This window comes from Stenella coeruleoalba (genome assembly GCF_951394435.1).
Source record: "Stenella coeruleoalba genome assembly, chromosome: 15".
NCBI classification, from domain to species: Eukaryota; Metazoa; Chordata; class Mammalia; order Artiodactyla; family Delphinidae; genus Stenella; species Stenella coeruleoalba.
Window position 1 is genome coordinate 73,685,175 of NC_137161.1, and position 20,634 is coordinate 73,705,808.

General features: G+C 39.4%; 1 protein-coding gene across 5 annotated transcripts in view; it reads left to right on the forward strand.

Annotated features, from left to right (window-relative positions):
* RABGEF1 (RAB guanine nucleotide exchange factor 1) overlaps positions 1–20,634 on the forward strand; it is an 88,148-nt gene that overhangs the window by 43,113 nt on the left and 24,401 nt on the right. For all 5 annotated transcript variants that reach the window (XM_079946128.1, XM_079946129.1, XM_079946130.1 and 2 more), the window contains 2 exons: positions 9,186–9,371; positions 11,678–11,844. In XM_079946128.1, coding sequence (XP_079802254.1) covers positions 9,186–9,371; positions 11,678–11,844 — 353 coding nt within the window. The remainder of the gene's footprint in view (positions 1–9,185; positions 9,372–11,677; positions 11,845–20,634) is intronic.

A 20,634-nucleotide genomic window follows, 5' to 3' on the forward strand; every position in this document is an offset into this window, starting at 1 on the left:
TAAAAACAATTTTATTGAGGTATAATTCACATACCATAGAATTCACCCATTTAAAGGGCACAATTCAGGACTTCCCTGGTGGCGCAGTGGTTAAGAATCCACCTGCCAATACAGGGGACACAGGTTTGAGCCCTGGTCCGGAAAGATCCCACATGCCACAGAGCAGCTAAGCCCGTGCACCAGAACTACTGAGCCTGCGCTCTAGAGCCTGCATGCCGCAACTACTGAGCCCACGTGCCACAACTACTGAAGCCCCCGTGCCTAGAGCCTGTGCTCCACCACAAGAGAAGCCACCGCAATGAGAAGCCTGCGCACCGCAGGGAAGAGTAGCCCCCGCTTGCTGCAACTAGAGAAAGCCCATGCATAGCAACAAAGACCCAACACAGCCAAAAATATTAAAAAAAAAAATCATTTGAGGAACCATCAGATGGTTTCCAAAAGCATCTGCACCATTTTACATTCCCATCAGCAATGTATGAGTGCTTCAGTTTCTCCACATCTTTGTCAACACTTGTTATTATCTGACTTTTTTTTGGGCGGGCTGTGTTGGGTCTTCGTTGCTGCATGTGGGCTTTCTCTAGTGGTGAGCGGGGGCTACACTTTGTGGCAGTTGCACGGGCTTCTCACTGTAGTGGCTTGTCTTGTTGCGGAGCACGGGCTCTAGGCACGTGGGCTTCAGTAGTTGTGGCGCATGGGCTCAAGTAGTTGTGGCTCGCGGGTTCTAGAGTGCAAGCTCAGTAGTTGTGGCACACAGGCTTAGTTGCTCCGTGGCATGTGGGATCTTCCCGGACCAGGGCTCGAACCTGTGTCCCCTGCATTGGCAGGCGGATTATTAACCACTGCACCATCAGGGAAGTCCTATCTGACTTTTTAATACTAGCCATCCAACTGAATGTGAAGTGGTATCTCATTGTTGTTGTTGTTGTTTTTCTCTCATTGTGGTTTTGATTTTTATTTCCCTAATGACTAATGATGTCAAAAGTCATTTAACGTGCTTATTGACCATTGGCATATCTTCCTTGGAGAAGTGTCTATTCAGATCTTTTACCCATTTTGGAAATTGGGTTGTTTATCTTTAAAAATACTGAGTTATAACAGTTCATTACACATTCTGTATATAAGTTCTTTATTAGATACATGATTTGCAAATATTTTCTCCCATTCTGTGGGTTGTCTTTTCACTTTCTTGATGGGGTCCTTGGAAGCACAAAAGTTTTTAATTCTGATGAAGTACAATTTATCTCTTTTCTTTTGTTGTTTATGCTTTTGGTGTCATATCTAAGAATCCTTTACCAAATCCAAGATCATGAAATTTTACCTGCTTTTTGGCCAAGAGTTTTTATAGTTTTAGCTTTTACATTTAGGTCTTTAATCCATTTTTAGTTAACTTTTATACGTGGTGTGAGACAAGGATTCGTTTGCATATGGTGATCCCATTGTCCCAGCACGATTTGTTGAGAAGACTCTTCCATTTGATAGTTGTGACTATAGATATGTGGGTTTATTTCTGGACTCACAGTTCTATTCCATTGCTCCACATGTCTGTCCTTGTGCCAGTTCCACACTGTTTTGATTATCATAGGTTCGTAGTAAGTTTTGAAATTGGTAACTGTAAGTGCTCCTACATTCTTTTTCCAAGATTGTTTTGACTATTCTGGGCTCCTGTCCTCTTTTGCATTTAGGGTTCATGTGCTTATATTGGCCCCACCTGGAAAATCAGGATAATCTCTCTATTTTAAGGTCAACTGATTAGTAATCTTGTCTGGAAAGTCTTTTTTTGGCCATGTGAGATAACATAATCACAGGTGTAAAACAGAGTGAAGGTCATGGGGGCACAAAGCCTATGACGCTTAGATTTGTGAAAAGGTGGGAGCAGAAGTTGGATAGAAGGGTATGAATGGAAGTTTCAGAAATATTAATTTGTCCAAAGTCACATTTCAGAGCTGGGATTTGAATGCAGATTTGACCGATCTCCATGTTCTCATGTGCACATCAAATTGGTCTTCATAGACACATAGCTATTATTTTTAAGTTTTCATCTTAACCTGTTGAGTTCTTAGTATATGCTAAGTAGTCCTCACAGCAATTCTATTATGTTTTTCTGGCTCTCACATAGTACCTGGGCAAGTCTCTGAGTGCAGGTAATAGGCTCTACTGGAGCTGGCATAAGAAAAAAACAGTCAGGGATCAAGGGTTGTGTTTCAAAATCTGAGGGTAGGCAAGCAGCTAAACCTTAGAAAAGGATTGGAACTGAGAAATGGAAACCCCTCAGGACCTAGAGAGTATTTTTCTTCTGCCACTTTTCTCTGCTTCTTGTTGTATATCTTGTTGTATACCAGTCTGTTGTATCTGCAGACTGGTTACTCAGACCACTTGTTGGAAGGTGGTCATGCCACAACTTCTCCGTCATTCAAGAAAACAGCCCAGACTTAGTCCCATTTCCAAAACTTCATTTTGGGTCAAGTGTCCACCTCTGGATCAATCAGCTGTGGCCCTGCAGTGGTGGGGAAGGGGGGACTGCACCACATACAAACATGGCAGCTGACCTTTGTAGATTTGGGGAACAGTTCCCTGAGGAAAGGGAAGTTGCTGACACATGTGTTAGGTAGACTCCCTAAAATGTGTTCATTTTAGTAACAGACCTGTGCTATAGTCTTTGTAGTATAAAAAAATTTAAACTTACTGAATTGGTATAAGGAAAAAACATATTTCTTTTTGCCTACTCCTCTTGGAATTGAAGAAAGGGACCACAGGATGTTTATGGTGAGATTAGCTCAGACGCTCAAAATAGTTTGATGGCACTCAGGACTTAGTACAAGTGTAGGCTCTTGTGATGTCCCTGCCACTTACTACCTTTTTGATTGAACAAATCATAATTTCTCAGTCTCAGTGTCTTTATCTATATTATAATAGGAGAAAGTAGATGGCCTTTAAAGTTTCTTAACTTATCATTTTAGACTCTGGCTATATTTTGTTATTCTTCCTTTCTACCTCAGCCTCATTTACTAAATGATAAGTGCGATAGATCTAAATCCTGTCCTTGGAGGGCTTTAATCTCATAGAGGCAGTGAAGAGTATTTGTAAACGTGCAGGTCTCCCTGCCATGTCTCATTAGTTAACTCTTACAGACCCTACTGCCAGAGTGTGTTGCCATCCCTCCCCTTTCCATTCCCACTGTATTACCTCTATTATTATAACCTCTTACTGTATCTGTCTCTTGATCACTATCCCTGTCTCCTGTTCTGCACTTTTCACCAATCCAAACTAGAAATTGCCTCTCAAATTAAAAAAAAAAAAATCATACAGTAAAGTTGAATTTTGGGGGAGTATACAGTTCTGTGAATTTAAAAACATGTATAGATTTCTGTAAACACCTCCATAATCAGAATACAGAACAGTTCTATCACCTCTAAAAAAGTTCCTTGTGCTATTCCTTTATAGACACCCTCCCTCCAACCCTAATTCCTAACAAACCCTGATTATACAGTATGTAAACTTTTTTCAAAAATATTTATTTTATTTACTTTATTTATTTATTTATTTTGGCTGTGCCGGGTCTTATTTGCAGTATGTGGGATTGTCGTTGCAGCGTGCGGGATCTTTAGTTGCGGCACGCGGGCTTCTTAGTTGCAGCATGCATGCGGGATCTAGTTCCCCAACCGGGGATTGAACCCGAGCCCCCTGCATTGGGATTGTGGAGTATTACCCACTGGACCACCAGGGAAGTCCCTACAGTATGTAAACTGTTAAAACTGGCTTCATTCACTCATCATAACGCCTTTGAGATTTCATCCAAGTTGTTGGGTATGTTTTTTTTGTTGTTGTTGTTGTTTTTGCTGAGTAGCATTCCACTGCATGGATGTACCACACAGTTTGTTTATTCATTCATCTATTGAAGGATATTTTGGTGGTTTCCATTTTTTAATGATCATAAATAATGTTACTAGAAACAGTTTTGTATAGATTTTTGAGTGAACATCAGTTTTATTTCTCTGGAGGAAATAACTGGGAATAGGATTGCTGGGTTGTATGGTAAGTGTATTTAACTTTTTATGAAACTACCAAATTGTTTTCCATGGTGGTTGTACTATTTGCATCCCACTAGGAGGGTTCTAGTTGCTCTGCATCCTTGCTACCACTTGGTATTGTTCTTAATTTTAGCCATTCTAATAGGTGTGTAGTGAAATCTCATGGTGGTTTTTTTTTTTTTTTTTTTTTTTTGCGGTACGCGGGCCGCTCACTGCTGTGGCCTCTCCCGTTGCGGAGCACAGGCTCCGGACGCGCAGGCTCAGCGGCCATGGCTCACGGGCCCAGCCGCTCTGCGGCATGTGGGATCTTCCCGGACCGGGGCAGGAACCCGTGTCCCCTGCATCGGGAGGCGGACTCTCAACCACTGCACCATCAGGGAAGCCCTCATGGTGGTTTTAATTTACATTTCTCTAACGGATGATGATGTTGAACAACTTTTCATGTGCTTATTTGCCATGTTGTCAAGAACTGTGACTGACATGGGTTTTTACCCTCTTAAACGTAACAAGTTAGCCTGCCAGTTTCATGGATGCTGGCAGAAGTCATGAGACTCTGGAGTCGGAGACAAAGGACTTTATTATTCATAGGACATCAATAAAACAAGCTTCATCTCACATGGGCTACCTTTGCCCCCAAGTCCCATGGAGCTGGTGTCACAGCTGAGGAACCTAAGCTTAAGGGACCCAAATCCTTTATAATGGGCAGCTAACAAACCCACCTGACTTTTGACCTGGAGGGAAACATTATATCTATTTTACTTGACAGTAAACAAACTTGCCCTTTCTCTGGAGGGAGACAGTGATCTGTTCCTCCTGAGAATGTTAGATATGCAAATATCCTTGAAGAGATAGTCTGTCACGAAGGCCTCTTGTACAGAAATGTGAGACACCCGTGGAGAATTGTCTCCCAATGTGTATATCTTCTTCGCATAAGTCTGTTCAAGTCTTTTGCCCATTTTTTTAATTGGGTGGTTTTTCTTTCTGTTGAGTTTTGAGAATTCTTTATATATTCTGGATGCAAGTCCTTTGTCAGATATATGATTTGCGAGTATTTTCTCCCAGTCTGTAGTTTGTGTTTTCATTTTCCACGTAGTGTCATTGGAGAAGCAAAAGTTTTTAGTTTTGCTGCCAAGTTTGGGCCGCAGGTTCCAACCCTACTTCTGTGAGCTGTGGTTCCCACGTTGGTTCATTTTTCAGAGGCTTCGCAGTGCTATTTTGATCTGTTTCCTGCATGTGTCAGTCTGAAACCTGTGCAGTGGTCTCTATTAGTGTGAATTTTAGTCTCTGATCCTGAATAGCATCAGACCCATGCACACATTTTCAGCTTGCTTTCTTGAGTTCTCCTCATTGATTCCTCCTGTATTTTTAAAGTTCTCTTGGGGCTCATCTTCTCTCCTCTGGGTGGAAAGCTGTGGAATTAGTTACCCCACTCTGTCTTGTACTCCCATCGCTGTCTAGGAGACTAGAGAGTGGGAAAAATGGATAGTTCCCCTTCCTCCGAGTTTAGCTCCTGCAGTCTCTCATTCCAGCCGCTTCTGTGAACACCATGTGATTGCTCATGGCTCAAGAGAAGGAGGAAAAAAAAAGACAAGAAAATGGAGGGATTTTCATATTTCCTCTCAGTATTAGGAGTTCTTTTTCTCATTCTTTGAGCCAGAGCTAGAGGAGCTCTCTCTGTGCCCTGGTGTCCATTTCTGGGTTGGCTTGGTGATACTGGAGGGGAAAAAAGGGTAAACTCACTGAGGATTCAGTGATATTCTGAATTCTGGTCTTCTTCCTTAATTCTTCTCCTCCCTTTTGCCTTTGAAAATCCTCAAAAATAGTGCTTAGCGCATGCCATCTAGGTTTTATAGCTGGACTACACCTGTGAGGTCTCTCTTCCCCACACCCTGTGGCTGCTTATTGTCTGTCCTCATTTTTTTTTCTTATATTTATTTTTATCCTTGATTTCCTTCTCGGGGTCACCCATCTGCCTGCATCCCTTAATGTTTAGCCGAAGATTGTTGTTTGTTCAAAGACTGAATTTGTGCACAAACATCTCTAGCCAGTAAGGCTTCCAATGTCTGGCCAACAGAGACTGTGCATACACACAGGAGATGCGAGAGAGCCAGTTGGTGGCTTGAAGTTTGAATGCATTCCTTGGTTCACACTTTGATCCATCAGCAGAGAGGACGTTTTGTCTATCTTTATAGTTGATTTTGGTGGAGAGGATTTATTGTCCTCCTCACTTCATCATACTGGAAGACAGAACTCCACCTCTCAAGTTTTATGTCTTAAAATAAACACCCCTATCCTGATTTCCCCTTTTCACTGAAACAACAATGCTGTAACCCAGACTCTTGCCTGCAGTTTTAAAAAGCCATTATAATTGAACTTCACACGTAACTGCTTCTGTTTACCTCCTACTTATACCACATCATTCATGTTCTGCATTTGCTGTCCTGTCTCTGAGTGTTTTGCAAAAGATGTTCTTCCTGTCCGGAATGTCTTCCCTCTTTTGTGTCATCGCTCCAAGACCCTCTAAGCCTCAACTCAAGGCTCTTGAAGGTCTACATCCCCCACCCTTCACTCCTTGGCCCAGGTGGTCTCTCCATGCTCCCTAAGTCAGAATGACCTCACCTTCTCCCACCACCTCTCGATTTCATAGCACTTTTCTCTTTTTCTTCATTGTTCATGCTGCCTGTGTTTTTGTTTATGAATTTTCACATCTAATAAAATGGAGATAATATCTACCTTGGTTTTTGTGAGAAATAATTATCCTGAGTACCTGTCACAATATTAGGCATGTAGTGAGTGGTGGCAAACAGTAGGGCCTTGAATGCCGTCTCAAGGAGTTTAGATTCTATTCTGATGCTTTAATTACACTTGTTTTCTTGGTGAATGTTAAATTATCTCATTTGGGACAAAGTATTCACTTTTATATCGTTGAAATGAAGTTGTCTTTTTGAGCCAAATGACATAATGTAGTAAGAACACAGAGTATTTCAAGAAGATTGTACTTTGTCCCTCAGGTTTAAAATGGTAGCAAATAAGAAGGATCTGGGCTTCCCTGGTGGCGCAGTGGTTGAGAGTCCGCCTGCTGATGCAGGGGACACAGGTTCGTGCCCCGGTCCGGGAAGATCCCACGTGCTGCGGAGCAGCTGGGACCATGAGCCATGGCCGCTGAGCCTGCGCATCCGGAGCCTGTGCTCCACAACGGGAGAGGCCACAACAGTGAGAGGCCCGCGTAACGCAAAAAAAAATAAAAAAAATAAAAAAATAAAAAAAAATAAAAAAAAAAGAAGGATCTATTAGTCCCCCTTTTTTTAATATTAAAATCTTTTTTTATTGTGGTAAAAAACACATAACATACAATTTACCATCTTAACAATTTTTAAAGTGTACAGGGGCTTCCCTGGTGGTGCAGTGGTTGAGAATCTGCCTGCCAATGCAGGGGACTCGGGTTCGAGCCTTGGTCCGGGAAGATCCCACATGACACGGAGCAACTAAGCCCGTGTGCCACAACTACTGAGCCTGCACTCTAGAGCTCGCGAGCCACAGCTACTGAGCCCATGTGCCACAACTACTGAAGCCTGTGCGCCCTAGACCCCGTGCTCCACAACAAGAGAAGCCACTGCAGTGAGAAGCCCGCGTACCGCAACGAAGAGTAGCCCCCGCTCGCCACAACTAGAGAAAGCTTGTGTGCAGCAATGAAGACCCAATGCAGCCATAAATAAATAAATAAATTAATTAATTAATTAATTAAAAAATAAAGTGTACAGTAGTGTTAACTATGTGCACCTTGTACAACAGATCTCTAGAACTTTTTTGTCTGGCAAAACTGAAACCCTATACCCATTGAACAGCAACTCCTCTTTGCCTCCCTTCCCCCAGCCCCTGGCAACCATCATTCTACTTTCTGGTTCTGAGAGTGACTAATTTAGATACCTCATGTAGGTGGAATAATGTCTTTGATTTGCCTTTTTGTGATTGGCTACTTGACATAATGTTCTCAAGGTTCATCCATGTTGTTGCATGTGATAGGATTTCCTTCTTTTTTAAGGCTATATAATATTCCATTGTATATACCATGTTTTCTTCATCCATTCATCCTGTGTTTATAGATTCATCCTTTGATAGATATTTAGATTGCTTGGCTGTTGTTAATAATGCTGTGAATGTTGTGAATAATGCTTGAATGTTGTGAATAACAACTCTTGGCTGTTGTGAATAATGCTCAGTGAACATGAGTGTGCAGGTATCTCTTCAAGATCCTGTTTTCAGTTCTTTTGGGTGTATACCCAGAAGTGAGATTGCTGGATCATATGATAATTCTATTTCTAATTTTTTGAGGAACCATCATACTGTTTTCCCCAGTGGCTGTACCATTTTACATTCCCACCAACTGTACACAAGGGTTCCAATTTCTCCACATCCTTGCCAACACTTGTTATTTTTGTTCTTTTTGATGATAGTCATTCTATCAGGTGTGTGGTGCTATCTCCTTGTGGTTTTGATTTGCATTTACCTGATGATTAGTGACATTGAGCATCTTTTCACATGTTGGCTCTTTGTACATCTTCTTTGGAGAATTGTCTGTTCATGGCCTTTGCTAATTTTTAATTGGATTTTTGTTGTTGTTGAGTTTTAGGAGTTCTTTACATATTCTGAATATTAACCTCTTATCAGATATATGGTTTGCAGATATTTTATCCCATTCTATAGGTTGCCTTTTCACTCTGTTGATTCCTTTCCTGTGTAGAAGTTTTTAAGTTTGATGTAGTCCCATTTGTGTATTTTTGCTCTTGATGCTTGTACTTTTGGTGTCCTGTCCAAGAAATTGTCTCCAAATCTAACGTTGTGAAGTTTTTCCCCTATGTTTTTTTCTAGGAGTTTTATAGTTTCATGTCTTCTGTTTAGGTCTTTAATCCAGTATTAGTCCTTCTTAAAGTGTTCTTTATATTATTGGGCAGGAATAAGAAGTTTGTTCTTTAGTATGACAGTAATTTGTAATATTTAAACTTTCTTTTTCCCTCCTTTCCTCCCTCTCTCCTTTCTTCCGTTATAGCTTGAAGATGATAGACTCATTCATTTTTTTTTCTTAATTGCTTTGCTGTGAGTAGAATGATAGTGAATTCATTTTCAACAAAACTTTCTTGTTTGCTCTTTGATTAACAGGAAGAAGATGAGTCTTAAGTCTGAGCGCCGAGGAATTCATGTGGATCAATCAGAGCTCCTGTGCAAGAAAGGATGTGGTTATTACGGCAACCCTGCTTGGCAGGGTTTCTGCTCCAAGTGCTGGAGGGAGGAGTACCACAAAGCCAGGCAGAAGCAGATTCAGGAGGATTGGGAACTAGCAGAGCGGTAAAAGGACTTAACTAGGGGTGGTTTAACAGTGATATAACTGGATACATAGCTCTGTCATTGTCAGAATACATTTTTTTCTTCTGTTTTGATCTGTCAGCAAGTCAGTTTAATATTAAGAGAAATGAATTTTTTCCCCTCATTCAGCGTTTAATGAGTAGCTTTCAGTGATTTCTTTATTTTGTCTTTGTCTTCACTTTTAATTGTTCTGTGTTTGGGATGCGTTAGTCTTAGTTCTCTAATAAAGACAGTAAGCTCCTTGGAGTGGAAGAATGGAGATAAACATATTTTGTGGTGAAGATTAAATGAGGTTATTGCACATGACTTTCATCAAGCATTATTTTCCTTGTTCTTTTAATATATCCAGCATGGCATCTGGCACAGTGATAAGCACATAATAATAGAAACCTGTTGATTTGTATATATAATCCTTACATTATGGAAATTTAACTTTTCTTTAAAAAAATGGCATTTGTTAGTATTATGCAGAAATATGATTATGATAAAAATTAAAACATAGAATGTCTAGTGAGCATAGGAACTAATAAAATACCATGAATAATGTTAATCCTTTACCAAAACATCCTAGAAACTGTGAAGCTTCTCAATAAAAGAAAGACTGATCTCTGACAGCTTTTGCTAGTTTTTTTTTGTATTTAATCAGGTATATTCGTTGAGTGACTACTTTGCTACCATCTGTGATGAACTCAATATTATAAAGTACACTCGCTGCTTTCAGTGACTCCATAGTCAGTCAAAGACAGCAAATATAGACATATAACATTAACTCTTTCCTCGGGTTTCCCATTGCATTCCTGATAGTCTCTGTAGCTGATCCTATTTTAGAAAGAAAGTAGAGGCCACTAGGCATGAATTCCCTTAGCTTTCTCCCTGGTTATCAAACTGTGTCTTTATAGTAACTTCTGTTTTGTCTCAGAGAAAGATGTGTGCGTATTCCATTCTCACACCAACACCTCTACCTGTGATTTTGTTGCTGTTTCTTACTGCTTCCAATTGCGACCTTGCTTGAGATTTCCTACAGCACTTTCTGATATTTGAACAGGCATGAGAATCACCTGGAAAGCTTGTAAAAACCGTGGTCACTGAACCTCACCCTCAGAATCTCGGATTCTTGTAGGTTGGGAGTGAGGCCTGAGAGTTTGCATTTTTAACAAGTTCCAAGGTGATGTTGATGCTGCTGTCTGGGGAATCCACTTTGAGAACCATAGTTCTATAGATAGCCTTTGAGATTTACTATAAATACCTCAAATTCAGCTGGTCCAAGGCCAGATTTCTTGCTTTTATTTACTCTAATCCCCACTCCCAGCAGTTCCTCCTAACCCTCCTCCGGTATCAATTAACGACATCACTATTTATTCAGTTGGCTAAAAAACATTAATTTCTCCTTCACCTCCCACACTGTTTACAACTAATTAAGCAAGTTCTGCTTATTCTAGCTAAGAGAAGTGTTTTGAATTTCATCCTTTCCTTTTTTCCAGGTTCTTATTTCTCTCACTTAAATCTTTGTAATATATTCTTAATTATTGTCTCTGTCCCTAGTCTCTCTGCCCCTCAAGTTGTCACACAGCTACCTGCATTACCTTTAAAACACAGATCAGATAATGGTAACTTACTGGATTATAGTCTTTCTTGGTTCCCCACCACATGATGAAATCCAGGATTATAGCAGGCTTGGCAGTCAAGGTTTCATACCACCTGGTGCCCAACTGTACATCCAGCATCATAGTCCATCACACCGTCAGTGATCTGACTACGTTGAATGAGCTTGGTCCACAACAAACGCCACATCCTTCACATGTGTAGTACCTTCTTCCTGGAATGCCCTTTTACTTGGCGGAATCCTCTTGATCCTTCTAAGACTGGCCTAAATGTCACCATTATAAAACCTTCTTGGACTCCTTCAGCAGATTTAGTTTATTTTTTCCTATGTTCTCATAGCACTTGGGTTTTGCTCTCTACTCTAGGCACTGTTACATTGTGTGGTAATTATTTACTTGTCTTTTTCTCTCTTCCAACCTTGAGGTTGTCAGGGAAAAGGACTAGACTTTACTTGCTTTATGTAACACTAGTACAATTGCTGAATGAACATGATCCACGGAGAAGTCCCTCTTGAAGTTTGTAGTAGCACATAGGAGAGCTTCCTGTCAGAGACCTCAGACCTATTTGGTGTATTTAGCCACTAGCTCTACAAATTTTAAATCCCCAATTCATTGAGTTATTACCTTTAGATACAAGGAGAACTTGGAGAATATCAGGGTTAAACTTAACCTCTTCTTGACTTACAGACTACAGCGGGAGGAAGAAGAGGCCTTTGCCAGCAGCCAGAGCAGCCAAGGGGCCCAATCCCTCACATTTTCCAAGTTTGAAGAAAAGAAAACCAATGAGAAGACCCGCAAGGTTACCACAGTGAAGAAATTCTTCAGTGCTTCATCCAGGGTTGGATCAAAGAAGGGTAATTTTCTGATTCTCTTTTTTCTTTTGTGCCCAAAGAGGTATAGAGTAGATCCACAGTGTATGTGGGCTCAGCTTTCTAATTTCTGTAAGCGTTCAGAGAATATCAGCGCAGACTTGAGATGTTGGGTTTGAGGTGCAGATGACGTTTGAAATCTCTTTGGTTGGAGGACATTGTGTTTTAGAGAACTTATTTACTCTATAAGAGGAATAAAAGTAATTGAAACATGTAGTTTTGGTTGTAAAATTCATTCCCATCCCATCTGTTTGGATGTTTTATTTTTTGTGCCTTTAATTTTTGGATATTGGTTTATTCTCCTTTGTTTAATATCCTCACTATCCATACCTTATCAGAAATGACTGTTTCTAGCCTTAAAGTTGTCTAAAAAAGAAGTTTTCTGAGAGCTTGTTAGAGAGACAGCCTGTGTGTTGAGGAAATACTATGTAGAGAACATGTAGGAAAAGGCTTACTTTTGTATGTACTTGACCTTATTCATCCTACTTCTTAAAATTCGATATTAAACAAGCAGGAAGATTCTCGCTAGTGAGCAGATAGGCTAGTTGAAGTGGCCTAGTAGGAAGCAAGAAAGAATGTCTGTTGTTAGGGCTTAGTCTCTGAACCTTTATGTTGGTAATCAGAGCTATGCAGTAAATTTGAAATGGTGAGGGATACTGGGAACCAACACTGATGCTTTCGGTAGAGCTGTTCTCTTAGACACTCCCTTGCACCCCCTCACCCCCTGCCCCCCAACCTGGGGTAATTGTCATGAGATTTTTGGTCTGCTTAAAGGAAGGGGCATAATAATATCACACCTTTAAAAAATTAATAATAATAATAATAAATATTACACCTTAAGATCTTTTCTGGTCTTTCAGATTTAATGACTTGGTTTTTGTTTTATTAAAAGGAACAATTGCTTATCTAAAAACACAGCACGTCTCTTTAATAGAGGCAAACCTTTAAATAATCTTTTTGTTCACGTGAGTTGTTCTTGGTTGGCTGTCACTCAGCAGTTTTCTCTACAGTAGTAAGAAGGGAAATAATCAGTACCTGCTAGAGATTAAATGTATTTGATAAGAATGTATTTGGCTCATGATTTATTTATTAGAAGATAATGTAGTAGGGTGATTAAAACTGTAAGCTTTGGAGTCACCCTGGTTTGAGTCTCAGCTTTGCAGTTTGCTAGCTGTGTGACCTTAAGCAAGCTAATCTCTTTAAGCCCTGTCTATTCTGAGGGACAGTAATACCTATCATAGGCCTGTCTTGAGGATTAAATGAGCCGATGTGTGTACAGAGTTCAGCACAGTACCTGACACACATAGTTAATCTCCAGTAAGTGTTAGCTATTTTAAAATGCCTGTTGTTTTTCTGACAAAATAATCTCTGCTGGTAAGGAGCTCAAACGTATTGATCAAAGCCATGCATTCCTATTTAGCTTAAATTCTGTTTCCTGCTTTGAGAAAGTCTCATTAACCTTATGAATTTATAGATGTATGGTGAAATGGTATATGACAACAGATGAAATAGTAAAGAAATTGTAAAACACATCAGCTGTAACTGCCACATTTTACATAACAATATGAAAGCCCATAAAGGTTAACTAATTTACCCAGGGTCATATAATGAGTTGATGTATTAGACCTCAGGTCTCCTAACTCCTGGTTAAGCTTTTTTCCATTATATCCCTTGACCTTGAAATATGTGTTTTTATCTATAACTGTATCTGTGTCTGTATCTAGATAGATAGATAATGAAGTTTCTATTACTGAAGTGCTTAATAGTCACATACATTCATTGACTATACTTGGCAATTTAAAAAAATCATGTCCTAAGACCTTCTGTACAGTATACATTATATTATGGAGAGAAGATTTGTACTTTAAAAGAAAAATTTCAAGTGATTTTTTATCTTAAAAACTCTTATGTGGAATAGTTCTTACTTTTTTCTTCTCTTTAGAATGATAGATTTTTACTTTATTTTTTTTTTGATCTTTAGCTGTTTTTTTGTCTATAGAAAGCATATGGTGAGAAAGACCTCAGAGTGTTGAGGAAAAAATTGATGTGTGTACATTAGAAAAGAGGATGCTCTTGGATCTTTGTTTCACAGATTGCTTATGTAACTCTGCCAGGCGAACTTTGCATTTCAGGCTGATTATTTGTTTGGCCTTTGCCTGTGGATAAAGTTAGCCTATACTAAATGCAGTTTTAATTTATTGACTGTAGACTACAATAAACCTTTTGTGTTCTGTATTCTTTATTTCACTTTGTTCATCCAAGATGTCCTTGCTCTTAATATTTTACTTGCTTCTATTGGTAGCATGAAAGAAAGCTCTTAAGCCAGGGCAGGTTGGTAGTATATAGAAGTCAAATAACCTAAGGGATTTGAAAAGTATTTTAACTTCCTGTTAGAATTGGCTGTCCCTCCAGAGGAGGTAAATGGAACAGCTTGACTGTAAAGACTCAGAGAATTTACTTTTAGTTCTTTACTCTCCAAAGTAAGGTTGAGTGAGCTATAGTTTAGAGTAAATCATATGGGGTCAGCCAAGTCGAAATACGTGCTCATATGTTCTAAAATGCCCTTTTCTTTTGGAGCTCAAGTAGATGTTGTCACCCAGAGTAGACTCTTGTGTACATCTTTTACAAACTAATCTGAAAGCAGTGCTCTAAGGAGGAATATCTTTTCTTTTTTTAGAATTAAAATACCAATCTTTCTACTCAGACCTTAGAGTCTAAATACTGTTCTTCACTGAAGTGAATTAAGGTTCCTTGGAGAAATGACTGATTCTGGAACTTGAGCTGGGAAAGAAGGGCCCCTCAGAAATGTTGGGGACAGGTCAAAGGCCCAGAAGTCAGCTTGAATGGGTTCCCACTGGCCAAAGACAATAAATGGAGTGTAAATGAATAAAACAATAATTCATTAGTCCGTCCAACTAATAAAATAGATAAATAATTAAATAAAGAGGAGGAGAACCTTACCATAGGATCTTGACTAATAAATATAGGAGTGATGGAGATAGAAAATCACCATTTTGTAGTCATCCTAATAAGAATTGATTCAGACAAGTTTCATCAGTGTGGATGCTAAGTCTGGGATGAGAGGAGGGGGTTTCCTGAGGAACAAGTTATGAACATGATCTCAAATTAACTCCCACAACTTATTTATTAATTCCAAGTAGGGAAATGGCAGCTACATAATGATGGGGGGAAATGGACATCCTGTGCCTCTAGATATGTTACTTTGAGAAGAACACAACATGAATTATGTAATAACTAAGCTGAAAATTTATAACCTGAAATCCAGTCATGAGGAAACAGTAGAGGAACCCAAATTGAAGTGCATTGAATAAAATAAACTGGACTGTATTCTTCAAAATTGTCAGTGTCATAAAAAAACAAAGGAAGTCTGGAGAACGTTTCTAGATGAGAGGAGACTAAGTATACATGACCACTAAATGAATGTGTGACCCTCAAGTTGATCCTGTGTAAAAAACAAATACTTTTTTTCAATAACTACAGTTAGCAACAGAATATCCTTGTTGCTGAGAAATACTCATACTATAAGGGGTAAAGCGCATGAAACATACAATCTACTCTGAAAAAATTTAGAAAAATAATACACACAGACATGGAACAAAATGTTAAAATTTTGTAAATCTGGATAAAGGGTATAAAGGAATTCTTTGTAACAATCTTGCAGATTTTCTGTAAATTTGAAGTTATTTCAAAATAAGATTTAAAAAACAAAACTATAATCCTCTTACACTCAGTGCTATCCCAAGACCCGAATTTCAGATGTTAATTAAGTTGAAGCATGGTGTTAATTACATCATTTGAAGAATTACTAATGAATTGCTACTTTAATCATGTGGGCCTCTTTGGTACTTAGATGAAACTGAAGTAACGATTCCCCAGGTTGAATTTGGAACCAGTTTTATAATTGTGCCTGTTTTTACAGTCATTTCTCAGGTACACTCAGCTTGATTGCCTTTTCTTGTCTACTCCAAAAATTTTTTTATCTTGTAAAATCATCTTTTATAATGTTTTGAATATAATGTATTTGGAACATGATCAGTTTCTGACTTTCATTGATAAGGACAATGAGAAATTTTTTCCCTGAACCAAATATGTGGTTTCTTTTATTTTACAATACCAACTGGATATCCAGCAAGTCTGTCCTGTTCCGACCCCAACTACGCAGAGTCAGCACAGACTCCATAGGTTAAGGGCTGGACCCCACAAGACTGCCCCCACCTCAGATGCCAGTTGCAATCCCCAGGAGTGGGGACACCCGTACTTCTGACCAACCAGGTGTAAATAGGGGGTTCCCACAACCTTCTCCTTAGGTTTGATAATTTGTTAGAACTGTCTCAGGAAGACAGTTTGTTTATGCTTATGGGTTTATTAAAGAATACAACTCAGGAACAGCCAAATGGAAGAGAAATGCCTAGGGCAAGGTAGGGGAGGGGGGCACCAAGCTTCCATGCCATCTGGGCATTTGCTCCCAGCACCTCGATGCGTTCATCAATGTGGAAGCTCCCCAAACCTTGTCATATAAGGGTTTTTATGGAGGTTTCATTTTGTAGGCATGGCTGATCAAATCATTGGCCATTGGTGATCAAAAATATCTATCCCTGGGCCAAAAACCAAATATATATATTTTTTATTATACTACAGACTATCTGCCTTTTAGTCCATATTATATATCTATGGTCAAAACAGCTGAAAAAGTCAGAAGAACTATAATATTCTACTGAGTTATCCTTATTCTATTTGGATAATCTGAGAAACGTGGGATTTTCAGTAAATTTTTTTAACATTGAGATACAAAATATGTTTTTAGTACTAAAATAGTGTTAACCATCTTTACTACATGATCACGCTCTATTTTGATATTGACATTTTTAGGTTGTGTTTACTCTTTCACAGCTATCCTTCAAATAGCCTTTTTGTTGAAGATTTTGCTTTTATAAATTTATTTATTTATTTTTGGCTGCATTGGGTCTTTGTTGCTGCACACGGGCTTTCTCTAGTTGCGGCGAGAGGGGGCTACTCTTTGCACAACTGCAAGCGGTGCGCGGGCTTCTCATTGCGGTGGCTTCTCTAGGCGCGTGGGCTTCAGTAGTTGTGGCATGCCGACTCAGTAGTTGTGGCTCACGGGCTCTAGAGCACAGGCTCAGTAGTTGTGGTGCACGGGCGTAGTTGCTCCGCGGCATGTGGGATCTTCCCGGACCAGGGCTCGAATCCCTGTCCCCCCTGCATTGGCAGGCGGATTCTTAACCACTGCGCCACCAGGGAAGCCCCTTGAAGATTTTGCTTTTATAGGTTTACTTTATTGAAGATTTAATTCGATTTAATATGTCATCTGGCTTGCAGACAGCCTTACGTAGTAGGTGCTCAGTTGATACTCGTTGCTTAATTTAAATAGGAATAAATATGCTGTAATGATAGGAGGGAATTATGGTGTGACTGTGAAGAACTTGGGCTTGGGAGTCAAACAGATCTGGATTTAAATCCCAGATTATCTTCTTTTTCTTTGTTTTTTTTGTTTGTTTGTTTGTTTTTTTGCGGTACTCGGGTCTCTCACTGTTGTGGCCCCTCCCGCTGCGGAGCACAGGCTCCGGACGCGCAGGCTCAGCGGCCATGGCTCACGGGCCCAGCCGCTTTGCGGCATGTTGGATTTTCCCAGACCGGGGCACGAACCCGTGTCCCCTGCATCGGCAGGCGGACTCTAAACCAGTGCGCCACCAGGGACGCCCTCAGCTTTTCTTCTTAACCTGTGTAACATGTCTCACGTAAATGACTTAACCTCTAACCTCATTGTATTCATGTGTAAAATGATAATTCCACCTACCTAACAAAAAAATTTTATTGGTGTGTACATTTATTATTTCATATGGTTTCAGGAATATAACAAAATTGTTAAGGGTTGATGAGAATGTGGAGTAAAGCACAGTGTCTGCCATGTAGAAAATTGTCATTGAATGATAGCTTAAACATTATAATTCAAGAGCACATTTTGTTCTGCTGCCAAGACTTTTTAAAACTGAGTGTTTGGATTGGGAAATGGAAAGCTTGATAATCATAACAGACTGGCTATACTTGAAATACAAGTTTTGCTTCTGTATTAAAAACACAGGGCTATTTAGACTGCTTATATTTAATGAAATTTTTGATAAGATGGAGCTTAAACCTACCATTTTGCTCTGTTTTCTATTTATCCCATCTGGATATAATTCTTTCTCTCCTCTTTTCTTGCCTTCTTTTTGTGTTTTGTTTTTTTTTAATTATAAATTTATTTATTTATTTTTGGCTGCGTTGGGTCTTCGCTGCTGCATGCAGGCTTTCTGTAGTTGCAGAGAGCGGGGGCTACTCTTTGTTGCGGTGCGCGGGCTTCTCATTGCGGTGGCTTCTTTTGTTGTGGAGCACGGGCTCTAGGCAGGCGGGCTCAGTAGTTGTGGCCCACAGGCTCTAGGGCACAGGCTCAGTAGTTGTGGTTCACAGTCTTAGTTGCTCCGCGGCATGTGGAATCTTCCCGGACCAGGGCTTGAACCCGTGTCCCCTGCGTTCGCAGACGGATTCTTAACCACTGCATCACCAGGGAAGCCCTTAAGTAAATTTTTGAATGAGACAATGTCTTTTATAGTTGCCCACATATTTGTCATTGCTGATACTCTTTGTTCCTGCCTAGTAGGAAAAATGAATCATTTCCTGTCATGTGTGCTCAGGAGATTGTTCTGCCCACTCCTTTACCCAGTTTTTTCTCACGTGCATGTGCAGTACTCAGTCAGAGACTCAAGGGAACCCCTCTGCAGTTATCTGGAGATTTTTCTTTGCAGCCCATCCTCTATGTGTTTTGCCACGCAAATTCTGGAAACTCTGGCCTTCTTGAGCTCTAAATATTGTTTCCCCAATTCAGCAAGTCTGCTAGGCTCTGTTTGAGTTGCCTCTCCCTGTGCCAAGGCCTAAAAACTCTACCTGCAGTGAGCTGGGGCACTTGTAAGATTTACCATGTTTGTCCCCTTCTCTCAGGGGTTACTCTCCCCACTGCCTGTTGGCCAGTGTTGAAAACCATTTTTTCATATGTTTTGTCTGATTTTTCTAGTTGTTAAGGCAGTAGGGTAAACCTAATCCCTGTTGTTCCATCACGACTAGGGGTGGAATTTATCAGATTGAGTGAAAGGTTAAATTCCAAGTATTAAAGAATATTTTCTAATTGTACAGGGTGTCAAATATAATTTTAGGTTTTCCGTATTGGTAAAAAAAAGTTTCAGAAACGATGTGCCAGTTTTTGTTTTGAGTTAAATTATGCCTTATTTGCTTAAAAAAAAAAGGTACATCCAAATGGCTCAAAAATAAAAGGTATATATGGTCCCTCACCCGTCTAGTTCCCAGACCTTCCCCCATATTCAGACAACTTTTGTTACTAATTTGTGTATCATTCTTTTGTTTTCATTTATAAACACATTTGTTCTTATCCCAGTCCTCCTATTTTACATAAAAGCACACTACGCATACCCTGCTTTTTTAGCTTAGCAATATATTTAAGAACTCTTTCCTTATCGGTACATAAAAAGGATACTTTTAAAATTTTAAGCTACGTAATATTCCACTTTATGGATTAAGCCAAAGTTTATTTAGTCCTTTAGTAGTGGCCATTTATGCCATCTTCAGACCTCTCCTTTTACAAGTACTAAAATGAGTAGCCTTGTACATATTTCATTTTGTACATGTGCAATTATGTCAGTGGAAAATTTCTCAGAAATGGAATTGTTGGGTCATAGGATAAATGTATTTTTAATTTTGATGATTATTGCCAAATTGCATTCCATTGCAGGTGTGTCATTTTACATTCCTACCTCCATAGTATAAGTGCCTTTTCCCCTATATCCTCATCAGCATCAAACTTCAGATTTTTGCCGACTTGTTAATTTTTAAAATGACCTTTAATAATAGTTTTTTTTCTTTGTCTTTTTTAAAAATCTTATTGGAGTATAATTACTTTACAATGTTGTGTTAGTTTCTGCTGTACAACAATACTAGTAGGTTTAATTTGCACATTTGTTATCGTGTGTGAGATTGAGTATATTTCCTATGCTTAAGATCCATCTATGTTTCCCTTCTGTGCAGTGTTAGTATTCTTCACGCATTTTTCTATTGAACCGTTGGATTTTTCTTCCTCTATATTTATAGGAGTCCTTGTATATTAGGGAGAACAGCCCTTTGTGATGTAGCTTACAAACATTTTTTCCAGTTGGTTGTCTGACTTTTGACAGTATTTTTAGCCATACATATAGTGTGTTTTTATGTGCGCTTCTTGTCTTCTTTATGTTTTCTTTTAATATGATTGAATTCTTTTAGGGTGTCTACATTTTTTTTCATAACTTAAAAAAATTTTTTTCTTTAATTTAATTAAATTTATTTATTTATTTATTCATTCATTCAGGTGCGCCAGGTCTTAGTTGCGGCACTCGGGATCTTTTAGTTGCGGCACTCGGGATCTTTTAGTTGTGGCATGCAGAATCTTCATTTGTGGCGTGTGGGCTTTTAGTTGCAGCATGTGGGATCTAGTTCCCTGATCAGGGATCGAACCTGAGCCCCCTGCTTTGGGAGCGTGGAGTTTAAACCACTAGACCACCAGGGAAGTCCCAGGGCTTCTCCATTTTGAATCATAGTTAGGAAGCACCTGATACTTTAGAAGATAGGCAGATACGTGATTTGGAAAGATAACCATAAAGTGCAATTTTGATCTGCTAACTACTTAATATCAACATGCAGTTTAGAGGGGAAAAG